Consider the following 19158-nt stretch of genomic DNA (forward strand, 5'->3'; position numbering starts at 1 on the left):
ATAAATTATAATATTTTATATATTTAAAATTATTATAATAATAAATTAGCTAATAAATTATTAAACAAATGCAAGTTAAACTTCCTCATAGCATTACTGCTTATCTCTGGCTAAAAGCATAAACAAAATTACATATCGTCTTGTGTCTTGAGGATAGCTTTGTGTATAATGAACGAGGTGGGACAAAGAGTTTTGTTTCAAGCTGACTCTAAAAAGATAAAGAAAACTAAGGAAACATTTGCTTTCAAAGCTGCATCACTGCAGCTTACATCAAACCTTTACATAAGTCAAAATACAAAGAGTTAACTAACTAATAATTTATATATGATTTTTAAAGGATGTTTAATTGATTTCAAATTAATTTCTTTTAAAAAAGAATTAATTTGAAATTTAATTTAGAAGTACTGAGGTTTACACTTTTATTCTCTAATTCTGGTCATACAGCTCAGGGATGTTTTACCTGTCTGAACACCATTCATGTGGCAAGTCATCGTGATCTGGATGATCATGGAAAGATTTTGGCCTCTGTCCATGCCCTTTATTAACATAATCAAAATCTTTTAACTGAGTCTGTTCCTGTAAGTCATCATAATGGTGATGGTCATGAAAAGGTCTGCGCCTTTGCCCAGGACCTTTATTATCATAATCTTTTAGCTGCATCTCAGTTTGTAAGTCATTGCGAGGCTGGCGATCATTGAAAGGCCTCGGCCTCTGCCCACAGCCTCTATTAACAAATTCAAAATCTCCTAATTGTCTCTGTGTCTGTAAGTCATCATGTGACTGATAGTCATGGAAAGATCTTGGTCTTTGGCCAGGACTTTTATTGACACAATCTAACTCTTTCAACTGCATCTGAGTCTGGAATTCATCATGACATTGGTGGTCATGGAATGGTCTTTGTCTCTGGCCATGGCCCCTGCTACCAAAATCAAAATCCTTTGACTGCCGGTCTTCCTGCAAATCACTGTGAGATGGATGGTCAGGAAAAGATCTCTGCCTTTGTCCATGGCCTCTGTTAAATTCAGTATCTCTTGATTGTCTCTCTGTCTGTAAATCATCATGAAACTGGTGTCCATGAAAAGGTCTCAACCTTTGTCCAGGTCCCTTATTACTGAAGTCTAGTTCCTTCAGCTGTGTGTCTTCTTGATAATCATCATAAAACTGGTGATCAGGAAAGGGTCTTTGCCTCTGTCCTGGTCCTCTATTGTAGTCCCAGTTTCTCATCTGCATTGGTGCTCTTAAATCATCCTGAGTCTGATGGTCATGAAATGGTCTTCGTCTTTGTCCAGGTCCCTTATTAATGAAATCAAAATCTCTCAAGTGTATCTGTCCTTGCAAATCATTGTGAGAGTGGTCATCATAAATTCTTAATCTTTTCCCAGACCTGTAAAGAAGTTTTTGTCTTAAATAGAACATCATACTTATAACCACTACAAGTTATTAACGAAAACAAGTTTTTTAACCAAGAATTGATATGAAAGATACTGCACATAAAATATATAGATAAAGCTACTAAGAATCCAAACTGTAAGAAAGATTATAAGACTTGCAATGTCATAGTAAAAGCTGTGACATTCAGTTGTAGTTCTACAGTGCCCATTAAACAGGCAAAACTAAATTAATTGAATTAAATTAAAATGAATTAAAAATAATTGTAGATTACTGTAGAATAATAAAGAATGACAGGCAAAGTAAAACACTAAATTTTTCCAAGTGAACTAATTACTTACGGACTTCTAACACCACACATTCCCTTTATTTCCCCTTATCTTTTCACTGTTCAGTCAAATTCTGTAAATATATTTTGCATAAGTAGGTTATATTAATAAAATCTCTTTTAAATTAAGAGTATCGATAGTATTTTCAAAAAGAAACAATTATCTTTCCAACTTAGTCGTTTGGGGTTTTTTGCTTTTAATTCCATGGTTCAGCCTATTACCCCTGAAAATCTTCATTTGGGAACTGTTCTACAGATCCTTCCATTGCTTGTGGTGGGGGAATAGTATCTTCATCGGAATTCCATACATCCATTCCAAGGTTACTAAGAAGAATGAAAACATCTCACATAAGCTTCCTTTTTTAAAATGTACCATTAAGACCAAAAAAACCAAAACAGAACACAAAATTCTTCAGCTTGAAATGACAGAAATTTTTATATGTTAAGTTAAATTTACAGGCATTTGTAACTTAGCAAATTATAATCTTGTAAACTTATTTGGGGAAGGGCTGCAGGGAAAGCAAAGAGAATACCTGAACGTCATAAGCTTGGAACAATATCTTAAAGGATGTGAAAACAAGCACCATACCTATTAAAAAAATCTGATGGGACTAACTTAATCATGCACAGACTATGACACAATGATAGCAGTAAAACAAAGGACATTCAATTAAACTAAAAAGACTCAAATCACTCAGATATTATTTTAAAATCAATTTACAAGTTGTCATTGACACAATTAACTTAGGAAGATGTAAAGGTTAGCTATTCTTAGGTGAGCAATGTAAAATTCTTACGCACCAGGGATACAACTACTATGAACAGGGGAGCTGAGAAAAATCTGCCACTCTGGCTAGGTTTTTTTTCTTACTTTTTTATTCCTAAAACTGATGTAATTTTTTTTTAATATCTGCTTCTACCATGCCAGCAAGAGCAGGCAGATCAGAGTTTATAAAGAAATCTTTGCAGTGGCTCCTTTCAGCTTCTAATGAGAGAATACAGACTGAATACACTTGTCATAGTACAACAAAACCACACCAATGTTCAATAGTAGTTGTCAGATTAAAAAAAACCTTTTGAACCATATAAATTCAAAACATTAATGAATGAAGTACACTGCACTTCATCATATACGTATCAGAAGTCTTAAAATATATGTGCAGTTGCATATTAAAGGTTTAAGAGAGGGTTATTTTTGGCTTATGACTGGAAGCAAGCTTTTCAAAATACCAGTACATGTACTGGAAAATCTTAACCGTACAACTAAAAGCTTTTGTTTACCTTCTTATTGGTTGTGTTCTGAGATCTGTGAGATACACAAGGCCATCCATGCGATGACCTCTAGCATCACCAAAAGCTAAAGAAAAAAGATACAAGTCTAATGAAATGTGCTCAAACTGAGCCACAGAAATGTGAAATGTTTCTGTTTGCCACGAGATGCTGCGTTTGAAACAATTCTAACTTGATATTAAATACTTCAGCAAGCTGGCATCATTGCAGTGTATTTTTAAACAACTGAGACTAGTAGGGGCAGCAACTGACTGAAAACCCTTCAAAGCAAAAGGAAAAAAAATATTAAGCAGCTTAAACATAACTCCTACTCTGCTGTCAATTTGCTAAGGATTCTATTCCAGGCAAGGCTTGAGCAACAGTCAGAGAAGATCTTCTATGGGATTCAGCACAGGAAATAACTCTTAAGGATAGTAAACTACAATTGTAGTATTTGTGAATATAACTATAGTAATTGTGAATTACAAACCGATGTGCATTAGTTCAAACTGTATAAATACCTTGGATTGCTGCCTCTGGATCCCAGCCTTCAACATCTATAAGGTATCTGAAGAAAAATATGATTAGGTTGTTGTCCCAAATGGATTACAGATTAATATAAAGGCACTATCTTTTGTGAACGAGTTCTTTTTTATACAACCCTTACCTACATATAAGGTAGCCAGTTCTATTAATTCCATTAGTACAGTGAACGCCAATGAGTTTCTCTATCAAAAAGGAAAACACAGCCTTTAATAGTTCAGAAAGTTAAATTACTAAAAAAATTAGTGCAACACTAAAAAAAGCTGTACTTTTCTAGTAAAGTAATGATAAATAATGCTTGCTATTTACAAAATTATACTGTCATGCCTATAAAAGAACAGACACATGCAGACTTTGTCCTCTTCATGCTGGATCTCTAGCAGCAGTTAGCTCACTACTTCCAAACCTGTGAAGACTGAAATTAAATCTGCAGAACATAGGAAAAAAAGAAAGAGGAGTGATGACAGGTAAAGTGGCTGGGCTTAGCCAGAACTGCAGTAGCAGGAGAAAAAGAATAAAATATGGTTTTGAAAGCAAATCTAAACAAGCAAATGTAAAATTCAGGAACTTTACTTACAGACTTTCATAAAACTTACAAAAAGGAGAAAATAAATGTATGCTCCTAGTGTCAAGGAGTATTAAATACATTACTAGAAGAATTCATTTAACCATTCATTACTGGGATGAACCATAGAGATAAGGAATCTAGGTTCGTGCATGGAGGAAGGAAGCACTCTAATGGAAACCAGTAATGTCTAAAGAAATCTTGGCTTTTTTTGGCGAGGTTATACTAATCAGCTGAAGGCTAAAAAGCAGAGGAACTTACTATTATCAGGGTGTTTCCAATGAGGTATTTCCAACAGAAAGAGGAAAGCATGAATATGGTCATGCAAGGCTCTGATAAAACCTCATCCAGACTATTCCAAACAATTCTATTTACTCACATTTAATGAAAAAAAACCAACCGGAAATATGTATAGAAAAAGTTACTATCACGGTCACGAAAAAGTTTATGAGAAAGGACCTAGGAAGCTTGTCTTACATTAGCCTGTAAAAACCAAATCTGAGATACTGAATATAATAATGGGGATGGAGAACAACAATACTTGAGGACAAAGTTGGCATAAGAATAATGTAAGAAGCAGTATATTAACTGATTGAGAGTTTTAGGCTAGATTTTTAGAAGAAAAACGTTAATCATCATCAGAACAAAGTTGTGGCAGAGACAAAGTACTGACAGATGGTCTTTGAAATGGGACTTTGATAATTTTTTGAATGAGATAAAATATAACTGCTTGCCACTGAACAGGACAGTCACATTGCCATATAAGTTTACTATAAGTTGGTGTCCTAACAATTAAAACACTAAAAAAACCCCCGACTCCTCAAAATGATAACAGAACAATCTTGAGAAATTCTAAGGTCTAAACCAGAGGGTAAGTTATAAACAAGTAAGTTAATAAAAAAAATGAAAATTCTCCCAACTCTGAAGTTAAATAAACCTTGCCAAAATTGTCTTACTAGCTGAAATTGCACATCTTCACCCAGTAACAAATTAGGACCTGATTCTCTCAATTCTGAGAAGCAGAAATAATTAGATTCAAATACAGACTATTTGTCACACAAAAAATCACTAGAAAACCATTAGAAGAAAACTAATAATTTCCAAATAATTTCCCTAAGCCAAAGAAGAGCAAAAGAAGAACTTGCACACTAACTTTCTGAGCAAGGACAAATTCTTCTTATACTTTTTAATTTTCCCAGCACTTCTAATTCAGGCTTTTATACTTTAGCTTTAGGTAAGAGCTCTTTCACAAAACAGAGTTGATGAGCCACAGCAAAACCACAGTTACGCTCTGCAGCAAAAACTCTGCACTTGGGCAGCTAATATCTTTACTTTCTCAGAAAATGCCAAAGTAACCACAACAAATAGCATGAAAAAGCTTGAGAGAATGGTCCTCCAATATTGGATAGACAAACAGTTAAAATCTGCCCACAAGGAATCACTAGCAAAAAAAAAAAAGTGAAAAGGTAAAAGCTGCAAACAGACTGTGGCAAAATACATGCAAATTTATTTTCGCAAAAAGAGCCTTATACCATCTCAGCAAGAACTGTACTATTGCATAAACACTAAAACAGCAGCAGATCCATGCTAACACTGTGTCTGTAAAACAATTCTTAAGAATTGCTAGGATATGAGGGCAATAATGGATGCATATATCAAAAAAACTGCTATATCACACTAAAAGGACTTAAGCTGCTCACACGTATCAGTGCCTAGTGCCATCAGAGAAACCCTGGGCTATTTAGAACATCCATAAAGGGCTGGCAGCTACAGCACTAAGCTGATGGTAGACAACTTGGGTTAGACAGATGAAAGCCTTGTTGCAGCTGCTTTGACATATAAAGCAAATATAATAGTATTAGGAAGGGCACTTACGTTACTAATCATTTTAGAAAGAGACATGTTTTGAGTACAAAAAAGATATGTAGTGGTTCACATAAATTATCTTATTATGATAATGAAATCAAAAGTACTATTGAAACTCTGAGATCCCTGGTGTCTTAAATATCTATTGAAATTAACACATGATACAGTTAACACTGAAATATTTTTTTGGGGTTTTTTTACCATTTCCTGCATTTTCCCATAGGAATTTTCTGACCCATTTTTTGAACTGTAGGATAGTAGCATTATCAGGGACTTCAAGTCCAACAGTATATAGTTTCTTATACTGCACGCTTTTAGGTAAATCCTAGCAATAAGAAGAAAAAAAAATGGTAAAAATTATTGAAGTCTTGCATCAAGTATCTAACATAATGCCATTGTAAAACAGTATTTCAACTCCCGAGTAGAAATTGAAAACAATCTCAACACAGTTCTATAGATACACTCTCAGAAACTATTTATGCTTCCACTTCAAAGACCTGGTCTCAAACAAAGAACAGTTTCCACAGAAGACTTATTTAACCCTGCTAATAAGGCAGCACATTAACTAAAGAGAGCAGATTCTTGTAATTTCATTCCAATCCATTTTACAATTATTAGCAATATTTGTCCCTCCCATCCACAATCATATGTATACTCACATATTCACCCCCTTAATACTTACAGCACATGTATGTTCAAAGATTAGCATTCAGTTATAACGCTGCTATTTAGTCTCCTTTTCAATAGGAGGCTGATTAATCACAATTGTTTTGATCATACTGGTAAAAAATTTGAAATCGATAACATAGTTTAAAAAATGTACACTTTCTTAGTGGATTCCACTGAAGATGAGTTAAATAATCATCCTAGAAATAAATGAGAAGGTCTTCAGGACACAGACTTTAAGTCTTCTGCATCTTTTCTGTGGTGCCTGGCACTGAAGCCCTTAAGTCTTTATACGCTACTCTAAGTTACTATAATACACATAAGTCATAAATGCAACTAGCTGGCAGAAGGAGTTATTTCCTCTGTGACAGAACATTCAGTTTATATTGGAGACACAAAATAAGTCTAGATGGCTCACTTGTCTATTGCCATTCAAGTAAGCAAATGTGTAAATATTTAAAAACAAAGGTTACAGTAACTGTTTTATTTTGTTACTATGCTTATGTTACCTTAACTTCATAGTATCGTGTGGTATATGTTAAATCAATAATTAATCCAAGCTCAACATTTAGGGATTTCATTGCAGCAATTAAGTCTTTTGGTGTAAATTTCTGGGTTGGGGTAAGCCTCTGGTTAATTGCCTACAACAAAAATGGAAAAGAAAAATTTTCCTTTTACATTCCAATAACAAGACATTTGTAATATTCAGCTGTTTTAATCAGGACTAGGAAACATCAGTATTCAAAAGGGAATGTTTACAGTATCAGAACCATATCCATTTACTATATGTATAAAAGGAACTAAATAAAAAGAGAGCAAGAATTTGTTGCATTTTCATCTGAATAGGAATATACAAGAAAATGTGTGAGAATTTCCAGTATACAATGTTAACATTAAAATAAGCACTAATTTGATAGACACAAAAATGCTGCAAAATGCAGCATATATACACTGATTTTTAAGTAACTAAACATCAGCAAAAAGCAAAACACCTCCTTCCTCCAAACTATCCTGCACAATTACACAAAATTAACAGTGTTTCACATAAAACATTAGCAGTTGTGCTAGAAGAGTTAATTTCTTCTACAGGTTTTAACTTTCTCCCCATAAATATCCCTCCTTCATCTCTTGGCAGAGTGCATTTGCATGTCATTTAGCACTGGGAAATATTAAATAAAACTAAAATACGGTGACTATGAAAGCTGCATGTTGGTGGGTAATGAATAATTAATTTCACTTGACAGAGACAGTGGGAAAAATGTTTACTCACCCTATTGTAGCTGTGTTTTTTGAAATGTGTTCTTCACTCTAGGTATGTAAATGCCTCATCTAAGCAAGAGTGGATTTTTTCTGAATAGTGTGCTTGTCCATCGTGAGAGCCTTTAGACGCAGGCTCAGCCACAACCAATAAAAACAGTGGCAAAAGATGCAGGTGCCTCAAACACCTCTCAGTTTCTTTGTTAACAAAAAATTCAACCAGACTTGACTCAGAACTAATGGAAAGGAAGGCAGCCACAGACCACATAGCTCTTAGAACTACAGATGCTATAGGGTAACTAACCATTCCTTTTTACTGTACAGATTATAATCTAAGGTGCTTTCAAGCATTTATCTCAAGTCTGGAAACAGAGACAGGAAACTAAATTAAAGAATAAACAGCAGGACAGTTCTATCAAAGCTGGTATGTGATTAGAAAGCTTAAGCTAAAATGAGTAGAGTAGAAAGCATATAGGAGCATTCTATGTATTTCTGATACTGGTGCTCCGCTAGTGGTTGAGGTTGTTAAGGTTCAAACAAAATAAGCATGAGTCAGTTATCTCACTCCTATTCAGCAGTGACTTTCAGTAAAATCTGAAACTGAACTTACTAACTTTGAGGTGATAATGATGAATCAGCAGAACAAAGATTTTTTTCTTTTGCTATGTGAGGTCACACAAACTGAGGTACAATACACAAATATAATACAAAAATAAGATCTTGCTAAACACTGCTCAACTGAGTAAACAGTTACATGTATTATGAAAGACTATGTTTTGGAAGACTATTTGGAATTTTCTGAAAAACTCCTGTTGAGTATTCAGTAGTTTAAGTGTTTAATAGGGCTTTGAGAATGTGAGAAATCTGTTTCAATTCTATAATCCTTCTCATGGCATGGGAAAGAACTTGCCTAGTCCTTACTATACTACAGTGTTACTGTTAGTATTACAATGATGATCTGAAAGGCAGGACAGAAAATCCTTCCAAGTAAACCCATGATCTTAAAGCCTTTACTAGCAGCACATCTTCTGCTAAAACAATAACCCTTGAGTCTTGAAATACTGAAAATATGCTTCTTCCCTTTGGGTATCAATTTCCTAATAGGTAGCAAAGAAGAAAACTGCTCCATATTTAAGAGGTCTGTGCCACCAATTTAATAATAGGACTTCTGACAGACTATGACCAATCAGGTCTTCAGCATTTCCAGACAGATGCAATGACCTCTACCATCTTCACAAAGACATCCCAGTCTAGCCAGTTAAGCATTTTACATGTATTCTGCCACAAACTCCACAAGCTTCAAGCACAGTCTCTGGCAGACTTGTCATTTCTGTATCTTGTATACTGAGACTGAACAAACTGAAGGGACAGAAATGTTACAGATTTTGCTTTCTTGGGTACCAGACTTTGTATCTGGCCAAGTTCAAAGACAGCTTCACAGAACAGGGATCTATGCCCCAGCAAGATCAGTAGTACTGATGTACTACTGATATACTTTACTACTGTAAAGCACTTTACTGTAGTACTTTACTACTGTAGTACTTTACTACTATTTACTATTTACTACTACAGTATTACTGTAGTACTTTACTACTGTAAAGTACAGAGTACTTTATGATCTCTGATGGAGCTCCTTCCAGACTATCACAGGAACTACAGGGGAAGAGTTAAGTTCACAACGAAGTATCTTCCTCTGAAATCTGGAGCAACAGGAAACTAGAAAAGCAAATCCTGCCGAGAAGAATGCATCTACACAAAAAACTGGTGCTGGATTGAGTGGAACTGCAGAACCTGATGATGCAAAAAATCCTCTCTCAAATATCTCAATAGCAAAGAATCTAATTATAATTCTACTTAATTTTATATCAGCTGCTAGATCTGTACACTGGCTGTCTTTGGTAGAAAGACACATGGTAGACACTATCGTAATATCCATCAGTACCATAGAGAACATGACCAATGTCAAGTATGTGATCCTTGGAGTCAAATGAACCAAACCATCATACAAAAGTTGTAAAGTAGCTGTAGGAAGCAAACCCTGCAAGCATTTCACTTCAGTCATTGCTGAGAAAAGTGCATGGAATGGTGACTGAAAATGTAACGGGCACTAATATACCAGAACAACCAAATTTTTTTATATGAAAACTAGAGTGCAATCTGTAAACAGCTTAGACAGAATACATATATTCCAATACCTGAAAGGTGCCTATAAGAAAGCTGGGGAAGAACTATTCACTAGGGCATGTAGCAATAGGACAAGGGGTAATAGTTTTAAACTAGAAAAAGGTAGATTTAGGTTGGATATTAGGAAGAAGTTCTTCAATATGAAGGTAGTAGATCACTGGAACAGGTTGCCCAGAGAGGTAGGGGAGGCCATCCCTGAAGACATTCAAGGTCAGGCTTGATGGGGCTCTGAGCAACCTGATCTAGTAACATTGTCCCTGCTCACTGAAGGGGCGTGGACTAGATGAGCTTTAAAGGTCCCTTCCAACCCAATACATTCCATGATTCTACGATTCTATATCCTCTTAACTGCTAAGGTTATGTCTGGCCACTGAACTTCAAAAGAGCTTAGAAACTTTTATTTCCTGTGTATCTGAAGCAAGAACTTATAGCACCTCTGTGAATTCATACAACAGGGCAAATTTCCCCTACTTGCCTTATGCCTCAATTCACCAAAGAGCTGAAGAGTCTAAAAAAGACAACCTCCACATTTTGTACTATCACAAAGAATTAAAAGATCTGACTCTGTGTATTTAACAGATTAAGATGGAACTCCACATTAGTAAGAATCTAAAGGAAGTACTAACACAATAATAATGGAAATCTATGAAAATATACTGCATTCCTCCAAATCACTGAAGTTTTTTGCTTATGAAACTGGTAATCTGAATCTATAATTTTAAAAGCATCGCAGTGGCTGGTATCCTTTAATGAGTGCTTGATTTCTGTAAAATTATAATTTGGCTTACATTGTCTAGATTGTTACTCATATCATAACTTCTTTCGTATTGTTTTCTTAACAATATGTTAAATAAGATAATGAATGTACGCCACTTAATAGTGATCAAATGAACTGTGCTGATTGGTTAGAGATTTTATGATTTTTAAAAGATAAAAAAAAAGAATAACAACATACACAAATTTTAAAAGAAAGATTAAAAGTATAGAATATTATGTAAAAAAAGCCACTAGCAGATAACTGGAAGGGCTAGATCTGAATTTTTAAAGAATTTTTTCCATAAAACTTCCCTGAAGTTTGTATGAATTTTCACACTATCTTCATTACTTTTGCACTGTATCTAACAGAGCTGATCAGTACTTTTTATACATACCCCTTTTAAAGGTACTTTGAATGCAATAAATCTAGTTCCTGGTATAGGCTGTCCAACTGGTGTCAAACTCCGCCATCTGAAATGAAACAAATATTTATTTTCAAGGGTTTTCAAATGATACGATTCAACAGGGGACACATGCAGCTTCCCGAAAAACTCCTCATATTAAAAAAAAAAAAAAAAAAAGATATTTCCTCTTAGGATTGAAAGTTTGGTAAAACAAAGTACATAAAAATTGTGCTCCTTTAAAACTATAATAGCAATTATACCAAACTATGTGAAGTACCTTAAAAATATCAGGCAAATCTGGTGTCATACTTTGCATAGTTTGAATATAATAGCTTCTTCAAACTTCTCCAAGTAGAAAGACATAATAGTTATCTTTTTTGATATGATGGGCCATGCAGCTACCAGCATAATATATTAAGATTTACAAAAATGCTTTACAAAAGTAGGATTTAATCTGACAGCCAGCCATATTCACATGCACATGTTTAGAAACATTCTGAAGGTATGCAAAAGTAAAAAATCCCAACCACAAAAGACTAATTACCTTATGTTGTAAGGCAATTTAAAAAAAATGCCATAAATTACAAATTCAGATCTTTTTAAACCTGCTTTCTCTTGGAAAACTGTGAGTGGAAATCTACCATGGTTATTATTAAATACGAGCAATTATGACCCAGTAAGAAATTATCAAAAAAGGCTTAAAACTTTATTTTCTTTAATTAGCAGTATAACAAAGTCTTTGTAAAAATTCTGAACTTGTTTTCAGATTCAAGGATTGACAGAACAATGCACCAGGATTATGCAGTTTGTTGTCAAATCTTAATAAACTTAGGTTTTTATTCTCCTGTTTTTAAAGCCATTTAAATCCTCCCAGAAAAAATAAATAAATTGTGAAATCAACAAGAAACTCAAAAGCTGCTGATAGCTCTACAGTAGAAAATAAGCAGAAGGCACTCTTCATCAAAAGATATAGTGGATACGTGTTCCATGTTATCTTAAAAATTGTATTTTAAAAGGGTATTTCAGCATACCACTGCAGAACTAAAAATTATTTCAAATTAAAAACAGCAGATTGAGATGAAGCAAAGACTAGCTAAGGAAATAAATTCAAATTTGTTCTGTTGTCAACAGAAGAATATAGTTGTGTATCTGTCAGGGACTAAAGAAATTAAAACTCTTACAGAAGAAGTCTAGATAAAGGTAGAAAAGGACCAAAGAAGTCCTTCTTTGAGTGAGCTGCAGGTGGTCACATAAACAGGAGTTAGAGGAGCAAACACATAAATAAGTATTTTAACAAGTATGAATGAGAACTGTAACACACAGTTTGTTTCCTGTTTGAGCTTAAGTGCAAGGAAGAAAGCCAGGAGTCAAAGGTGTTATCACAAGATTTTACACCATCATCATTCCCATACCAAGAACTAAAAGGTAATAGAGCCCGGAGGGGAAAAAAAGCGGGAAGCAAAGTAGGTGAAGACTTTCCTGAAACAGGGAGCAGTTATCACCAGTGAAATTTATCTCTATGCCTAGAAATAAATCTAGGCATTTGCACAACAGCAGTAATACCTCTGGCCATAGAACTGATGGCATTCACATTAGACAGATGTTGTGATAAGAATCTAAAATGGAATTGTGTAAGTTCAGAGAAACACTGCAGTCTCCTAACAAAAATACTCATCAGAAGAAGACATATTCAGGAAGAAACTGAAGTCTGAGATCTGTACAAAACACAACTGTTGTGAACTTGCAGACAATCTAGGTCAGCACACATTAATGCAAACTATGATCTTAAAATCTGTGGTATTTCTGCTCCTTTCACAAAATAGAGAGATCAAAGCTCCTTCAGAATATCAAGTGTGTAAAAAGAACTGCAAATAAATCTCTTAAGTTTCCATCAAAATAGCTGTGATAGGCTTTTATGGGCCAAATATGGTAATAAAAAATTTTCTGAACTCTAAACTATACAAAGCCATAAAAAAGCAGAAATTGCATGTTCAAACAGAAAAGTACTTGAGAGAACAGCACTGAAATAAAAAGCGATGTATTGTGCACATGTGATACAATTTCAATTACAGCCTTATTTTTCTAATTTTTCAAACAGGTAAACAATCCATGGACTACATACAGAACAAGAATTGAAAGCTCATGAAACAAATTAATTATTTAACTGTTTAGCTTTCAAAGTTCCCACCTGCCTATCATGTTTTTGTCTTCATCACTCCTCAACTACCATTATCTTAAAACAGGCAAAATTTTGCTTGCCATTCTAAACAAAAGAATCACTTCTTGGTTGAGAAAAAAGTGTTAAAATCAAACTAAAAAAATCATTCTCCTTTCCCTCTGAAATTTCTGTGATGCTTGAATGACTTTCAATTAAATAAATAAATACAATTATTATTGATACTACAGACTCTAGTCAGCTAATCTGTTAGACGTTTTTAAGTCTAGTTTACATGAAAATGTATTACTTTGCTTATGTATTTTAATTTAAGTGAAAATGTTTTCTTTAATCTAAAAATTTCAGAGCTGTTCAGTAAAATAAACTAGCTTCATGCATTCTAGTAGAAGTTTACTAGATATGTGATCTAGATTAACTCAAGAATCCAGCATCAATATGTTTTGTAACAGCAGCAACCAGTGAAATGGCCTCTGTTCAAGGACAGAAAGAAAAAAAAAAACAGCAACAAACTTAGAAAAGCATTTTTATAAAACAAACAGCTCCAAGACCAATCAACTAAGGATCATCAACAGGGCCTGCATAGCAGTGTCCAGCTTAAAAGGGATAACAGAAGAATTTCTAGAAATGCCCAGGATAAAGACAACCTGACAGTTAATGTGAGTAAGGCAAAATTTATTACTCATCCTGATGCCTTTTTAGTTAAAGGTATGTTGAATACCAAGATAATAATTCAAGCAAAGAACATTATAATAGCTATATTTTGCATAAATTTTGCTATTAAAATAGAAGTGATAGCAAAGATGTTTATGTAAGTCTTTAAACATACAAAACTACATATCGATTAACTGCAAAACATAGCACAGATTGTAAATATCAGTAATATTTGTAATTATTCCACATATTTTTGCAATGTAGTTAAGAAAACTTTATTCCTTTGATATAAGCATAATTTGTAGTTGTTAAAAGTAAATCTTACTATGAATCAATTTTAAAACTTAGAAAATTATACTGGAAATTACAGCTACAATACCCCCTTAACAGAAATGTTAAACTAAAATATGACAAAACTGTGTGTTCGACACCTGGCTCTACTAAAAGTTTTAACTGAAGCAGATAAAATATGTAGCTGTATGTAATTCATACTCAACCATTTAAAAAGATGGACACCTCACTGTTTATTTTCTTCTGTGATTTTTTTTTTTTAAGGAAAAGATTGTATTTCACATAAAGATATTATGGACATTTTTAATGGCAAGCTAGACAAGAAAGCTACTAAGTAATTCATAGATACAACACTATGAATTGGAAATAATTTGAAAGTTTCATGTCTTTAGTTTTCAGATCTCAATGACAGTTATATAAAAATACAGAGCACAACTGTCAACAGATACCCTACACATTTGTTATGACAAAACAGTTAGAACTCACTGGTCTTTCTAAAGCCCATTTTAGATTGCCTATGAAACTGATGTTTACATTACCATACTCAAAAAAAAATATCTCTGTATTCTAATAACTCTAGAGAGTAATTATGGTATTTTTGACAAGGAAAAAAACCTTTAGTTTTGACACACTGCAAAGACAGAACACAGCAACTGAACAGGTTAAAAGTGGAAGGGAATTACTAGGTATATAGTGTTCTAGCTTTGCTTTTCTTCAACTCCTTTAAGTGGGTTCAAATAAGTCATAGCTTGTAAAAAACCAGCGTGGACGTAAAGCATGGGAGAAAAGTTTCTTTATTGTGTCAATAAGTATTTGCATAGCTTTGCAGTTGTTGTCATGTACTGTGACAGAAAACATGGGCCTTCAAGTATTATAGCAATGTTACTATTACTCAGGTATCATAAGTAGTAATTTCTCTTCATCTCCCATTTTAAAATGCAAACGTTCTATGCCTGATGGTACGAAGCACTCTTACTTTACAAATAAACTCTCACCCCGTCTCTCCCATCCACCCCTTGAACTTCCACCACAGACTTCAACATTACTGTCTAAATGAAAATGCTGATGCTTTTAAGTCTGCACAGTTGAGCCATTATGTTTATGGTGCAGAAGCAGAAATAATTTGGATCTGTTCTTATAACAAAAAGATCCCACTCCTGGTATTTTTTTTATACCACTTAAGAGAAACATGCAAGAAGACAAGATTTCTGCAGATGCTTTTCAGAACTGAACCTGAGTTTATGGAATAATACCCACAGTAGGATTTGGGATGCTGATGCAAAAACATGTACAAATCTGGAAAAACAGCACAGTATTTTATGACTGTTTGTTATTTAACTTGAACTCCTTTTACTGGCTGGTTCTCCACTTAATTATTATAGTAAAACTACTGGACAATAGCATTTTAGACACTGTGAAGAATCAGCACATCACTACATGGTGGAAATTGCAGTGCAAAGGGTCACCTGAATTCCCCTCTTATACTGATGTCTCATTTTTTTACAAAATTACTTCTCCAGCACTACTTTCTAGGATTGAAACTGCAATGGACACATTACACCTTAGCTCTGCTCCAAGATATTACTGGGAAAAGGGAGAAATGCTTTTTACAATGAAAGAATACAAGAAGTCTTACTTCCAGTCTACTTCCTCTTCTCACTGCTGGAGCAAAGATGGTGCAAATAGCATCAGATCGAACATTCTGGCTAGGGCGGAGTGACAGGGACACAAGAACAAGAGTGACCCAAGAAGAACAAGGTACAAGACCGGTAGTGCAGATGCAGTGACAACACTGACAATTAACATTACTTTCATATTACTTTCATATTATTTTAGGTGCTGAGTACACTGAGAGTGGTGAGCAAGCCTGCCCAGTGCTACAGCACAACCGTTACACAAAGGCAACTCCAATTACAATGCAGAGTACAGTTAAAGGCGATAAGTAATTAGATGACCAATTAAAAAAAAACATTTTTTGTTTAGTTGCACTGTTCCTAGCTACCTGAACTTAACTGAAACCTCAAATTTATTTTATTGCTTTAATTAGCATAACAGAGTTTGGATTAAAACTGCTGAGAATTGCATAAAGATTTGAGTCAGTAACAGAAAGACAACCTTAAAAAAATGTCTACAAGTAATGTGACAGTCTTATCTACTACAGTGTTTCTCTTGCAGTATAATTAAAACCAAAACAGTTACAGTTTTATTTATTGCTATTACAATACTGTGATATAATTGAAGTTCTATTTCCATAGTATGCTACCATCTAGACTGGTCCTTTATATCACAATCTCACTTCTGCTAACAACTAATTCTGAGGCCAGTAAATTGCACGTGCAGGATCACTTAAGTTAAAATTAGATTTCTTGAAGTCCTCTTCTGGGATTCACTGCTATTTTTTCCTGGTGTACTAATCTAATTCACAGTGAAGAACTACAACATGCTGTGCTAGCAAAAGGATGACATCACGATACTGCTGCATGAGACTGGGAGACAGACAATTCATTAAATTCCTTTACTGACAAAAACCCAATAGTGTGGATGTCTAGCCTGATTTGTTAATCGTATGAAAAACTAAGTACCTGGAGAGGCTGACAGCACTTCAGTATCATGAGCTTTGTCAGATGGTAATGCTAACTTTATAACCAATTACTCCACAGGAGATGTTTCTCTCCTTGAAAGATACAGCGGTATTATTTTTCAGTCATAGAACCAAAAGTACAGTCCACTGCTTCTTCTATATTTAAGAGAAGAAATGAATGTAGCCTGAAAGCTGCTCCAGGTCAAATGCGACGGGGGAAATGAAGGGAGAAATTAGCACCCAATTCTCAAAAGTCTTAGCAATAATTTCCCAGTATGGAGAAAACACGGACAGTTATTCTTTCAAGCTTTCTGCATTACTGCTTGCAAACCTAAGCCATTTTAGCTCAATTTTGCTCAACTTTTAACTGAAATTTCACAGAAACTTTCAGAGAAAGACATGCTTAAATAGCTTTTCTAAAATTTTATTCTAATTTTAATACCCAAGTTTGTCAGCTGTGAAAAAACTTCAAAGTTTCTTGAAGTTATTTTTAAAAAATAGTTTGTCTTTTGTTTCTAGTTACTGCTTTTAGGCAAACATATTTTTCAGGAAAAAATGCTTTCTGTATTTTACTGCTCCTCCTAACAATGTTCTTAATAAACTTAACACTTCACCTGAAACCAGGATAATGTCAACCTTTCCTCAAATAATGTATAAACTACAAGTCACTGTTCCATTAGTGTGCTTTTATATCTCAGCGCACCCACCTATCCAAGAAGTTTATACTGACAGAACACTTGGGCTAAACTTTTAAACTTGGACTTCCTCTATTTATATTTTTTTTCAGGAGAGCTGGAGAATAGAACTGTATCTGATTTAAATGTGACCATTTTGTGGTCCCCATATACAGTCCCAATCAAGTAATCAGAAAGCCTATACAGTGTACTGGGTTTTTTAAATTATTATTTTTGCTGATAAAACATTTTTGTTTTCCTCTTGTTAAAAACAAAAACACAGGATGTTTCTGGACCAGAATCCATGAAAATATTCCTTGATCACATGCATGCAACCACCTGCTCCCATCTTATCAGGTCGTCTCCCACTCCTTACCAGGAGTTTGCTACCATAAACATCTGAGTAGTCAGAAGGATGGACTACTCTCCTATTTCCCCAGTAAGTATACACCTGGGGGTAAGAAGGTTAGGAAGAAGGGACTGTGTTCAGCTGATAGAGAAGTGTTCACAGACAGGCTGGAGCATTATACTCACCCGGGGGATGAAAGGCTGGGTTGTTCCTGTCTTGGAGAAGATACCTGCCTTACCTGGCTGTAGGTGGTGAACATGGTTGTGGCAAGAAAGCGCCTGGGGTAGCCAGTGCCCCTTCTCTGGGGGCAGGACAGTGACCACTCCTGCCTCTTGCTTAGTGTGAGGGATACTTACCCATGTGGGATTGTATTCTTCTTTACCATGCTGAAAGCAGGAGCAGGCAGAGCAGGAAACAACGGTGAAAGTGAGCACTGCAGCAAAGGAGAGAGAACCGCGCAGTTAACACGGTGCTAATCTCTTTCTCCATCAGGGGGCCTTTTCACAGGGTTGATTCTTAAGTAAAATAAACCAAACAGTCAGCTGGGGTTTGAAGCCATCCTGAACAAGTCCTGCAGCTTGCAAGCTAGCCTATTTTCTCCACTGTTACAGTACAGCAAGAGGGAAAGACAACTCACCTCTCCTCTCCAGATCAAAAGAAACAGAGAGGAGTGGCAGCAAGTTTCTCTCTAACTCTAGCAGCAGCGCTGCAGGGGTGAAAATCTTCCTGGCAGTCCCTTCCGTCCCTCTCCTGTGACTCGGAGCAGTCTGCTCTGCACTTGTGCTCCCACAGGTAGAACTCTTGTCTCAACGAGAAGAAACTCCAGGCAACTGCAAGAGGCAAGGCCAGCACCTCAGAAAGGGAAGTACCATCATCTACCCCACTCTTAACCTAGACAGGCCCGATCCCGCTAGATCCTGGGCACCGTCAGCACCCACCGAGCTCAGTGGGACCAGGGCAGGAAGGTGAGGGACGAGGGGAGGTCCCCTCTGCCGCGGAGAGCTCATGCCCGCCACTCCAGCAGGTGGTGGGGGGCCCCCCCCCTAAAGGCTGCATCCCCCCGCCAATACAAGGAGCTCCGGGGAGGACCGCCTCCGAGGCCGGCTTGGGGCGCTCCCTTAGCGCTCTCTTAGAGCTCGAGGGAGGAAATACCAAGGGGGAAGGTCGCGGCCCGACTGCGGGGGGCCGGGCAGTCGGCTGTAGGAGAGG

The 19158-nt window shown here is 35.6% G+C and overlaps 1 protein-coding gene across 1 annotated transcript; it reads right to left on the bottom strand.

The window, feature by feature from the left end:
• Positions 1-460: 460 nt before the first annotated feature.
• Positions 461-18688, bottom strand: DUSP11 (dual specificity phosphatase 11 (RNA/RNP complex 1-interacting); the record flags this gene model as incomplete). Its single annotated transcript, XM_010191091.1, has 10 exons — positions 18587-18688; positions 18306-18382; positions 11219-11294; positions 7136-7267; positions 6162-6285; positions 3654-3714; positions 3508-3554; positions 2999-3074; positions 1940-2041; positions 461-1384 (listed from the first exon to the last, which is right to left on the bottom strand). Coding segments are annotated over exons 2-10 (1571 nt in total), but the record flags the coding sequence as incomplete, so codon positions are not given.
• Between the last annotated feature and the right edge of the window lie 470 nt (positions 18689-19158).

This window comes from Mesitornis unicolor, unplaced genomic scaffold (assembly GCF_000695765.1).
Source record: "Mesitornis unicolor isolate BGI_N332 unplaced genomic scaffold, ASM69576v1 scaffold36878, whole genome shotgun sequence".
In the NCBI taxonomy this organism is placed as follows: Eukaryota; Metazoa; Chordata; class Aves; order Mesitornithiformes; family Mesitornithidae; genus Mesitornis; species Mesitornis unicolor.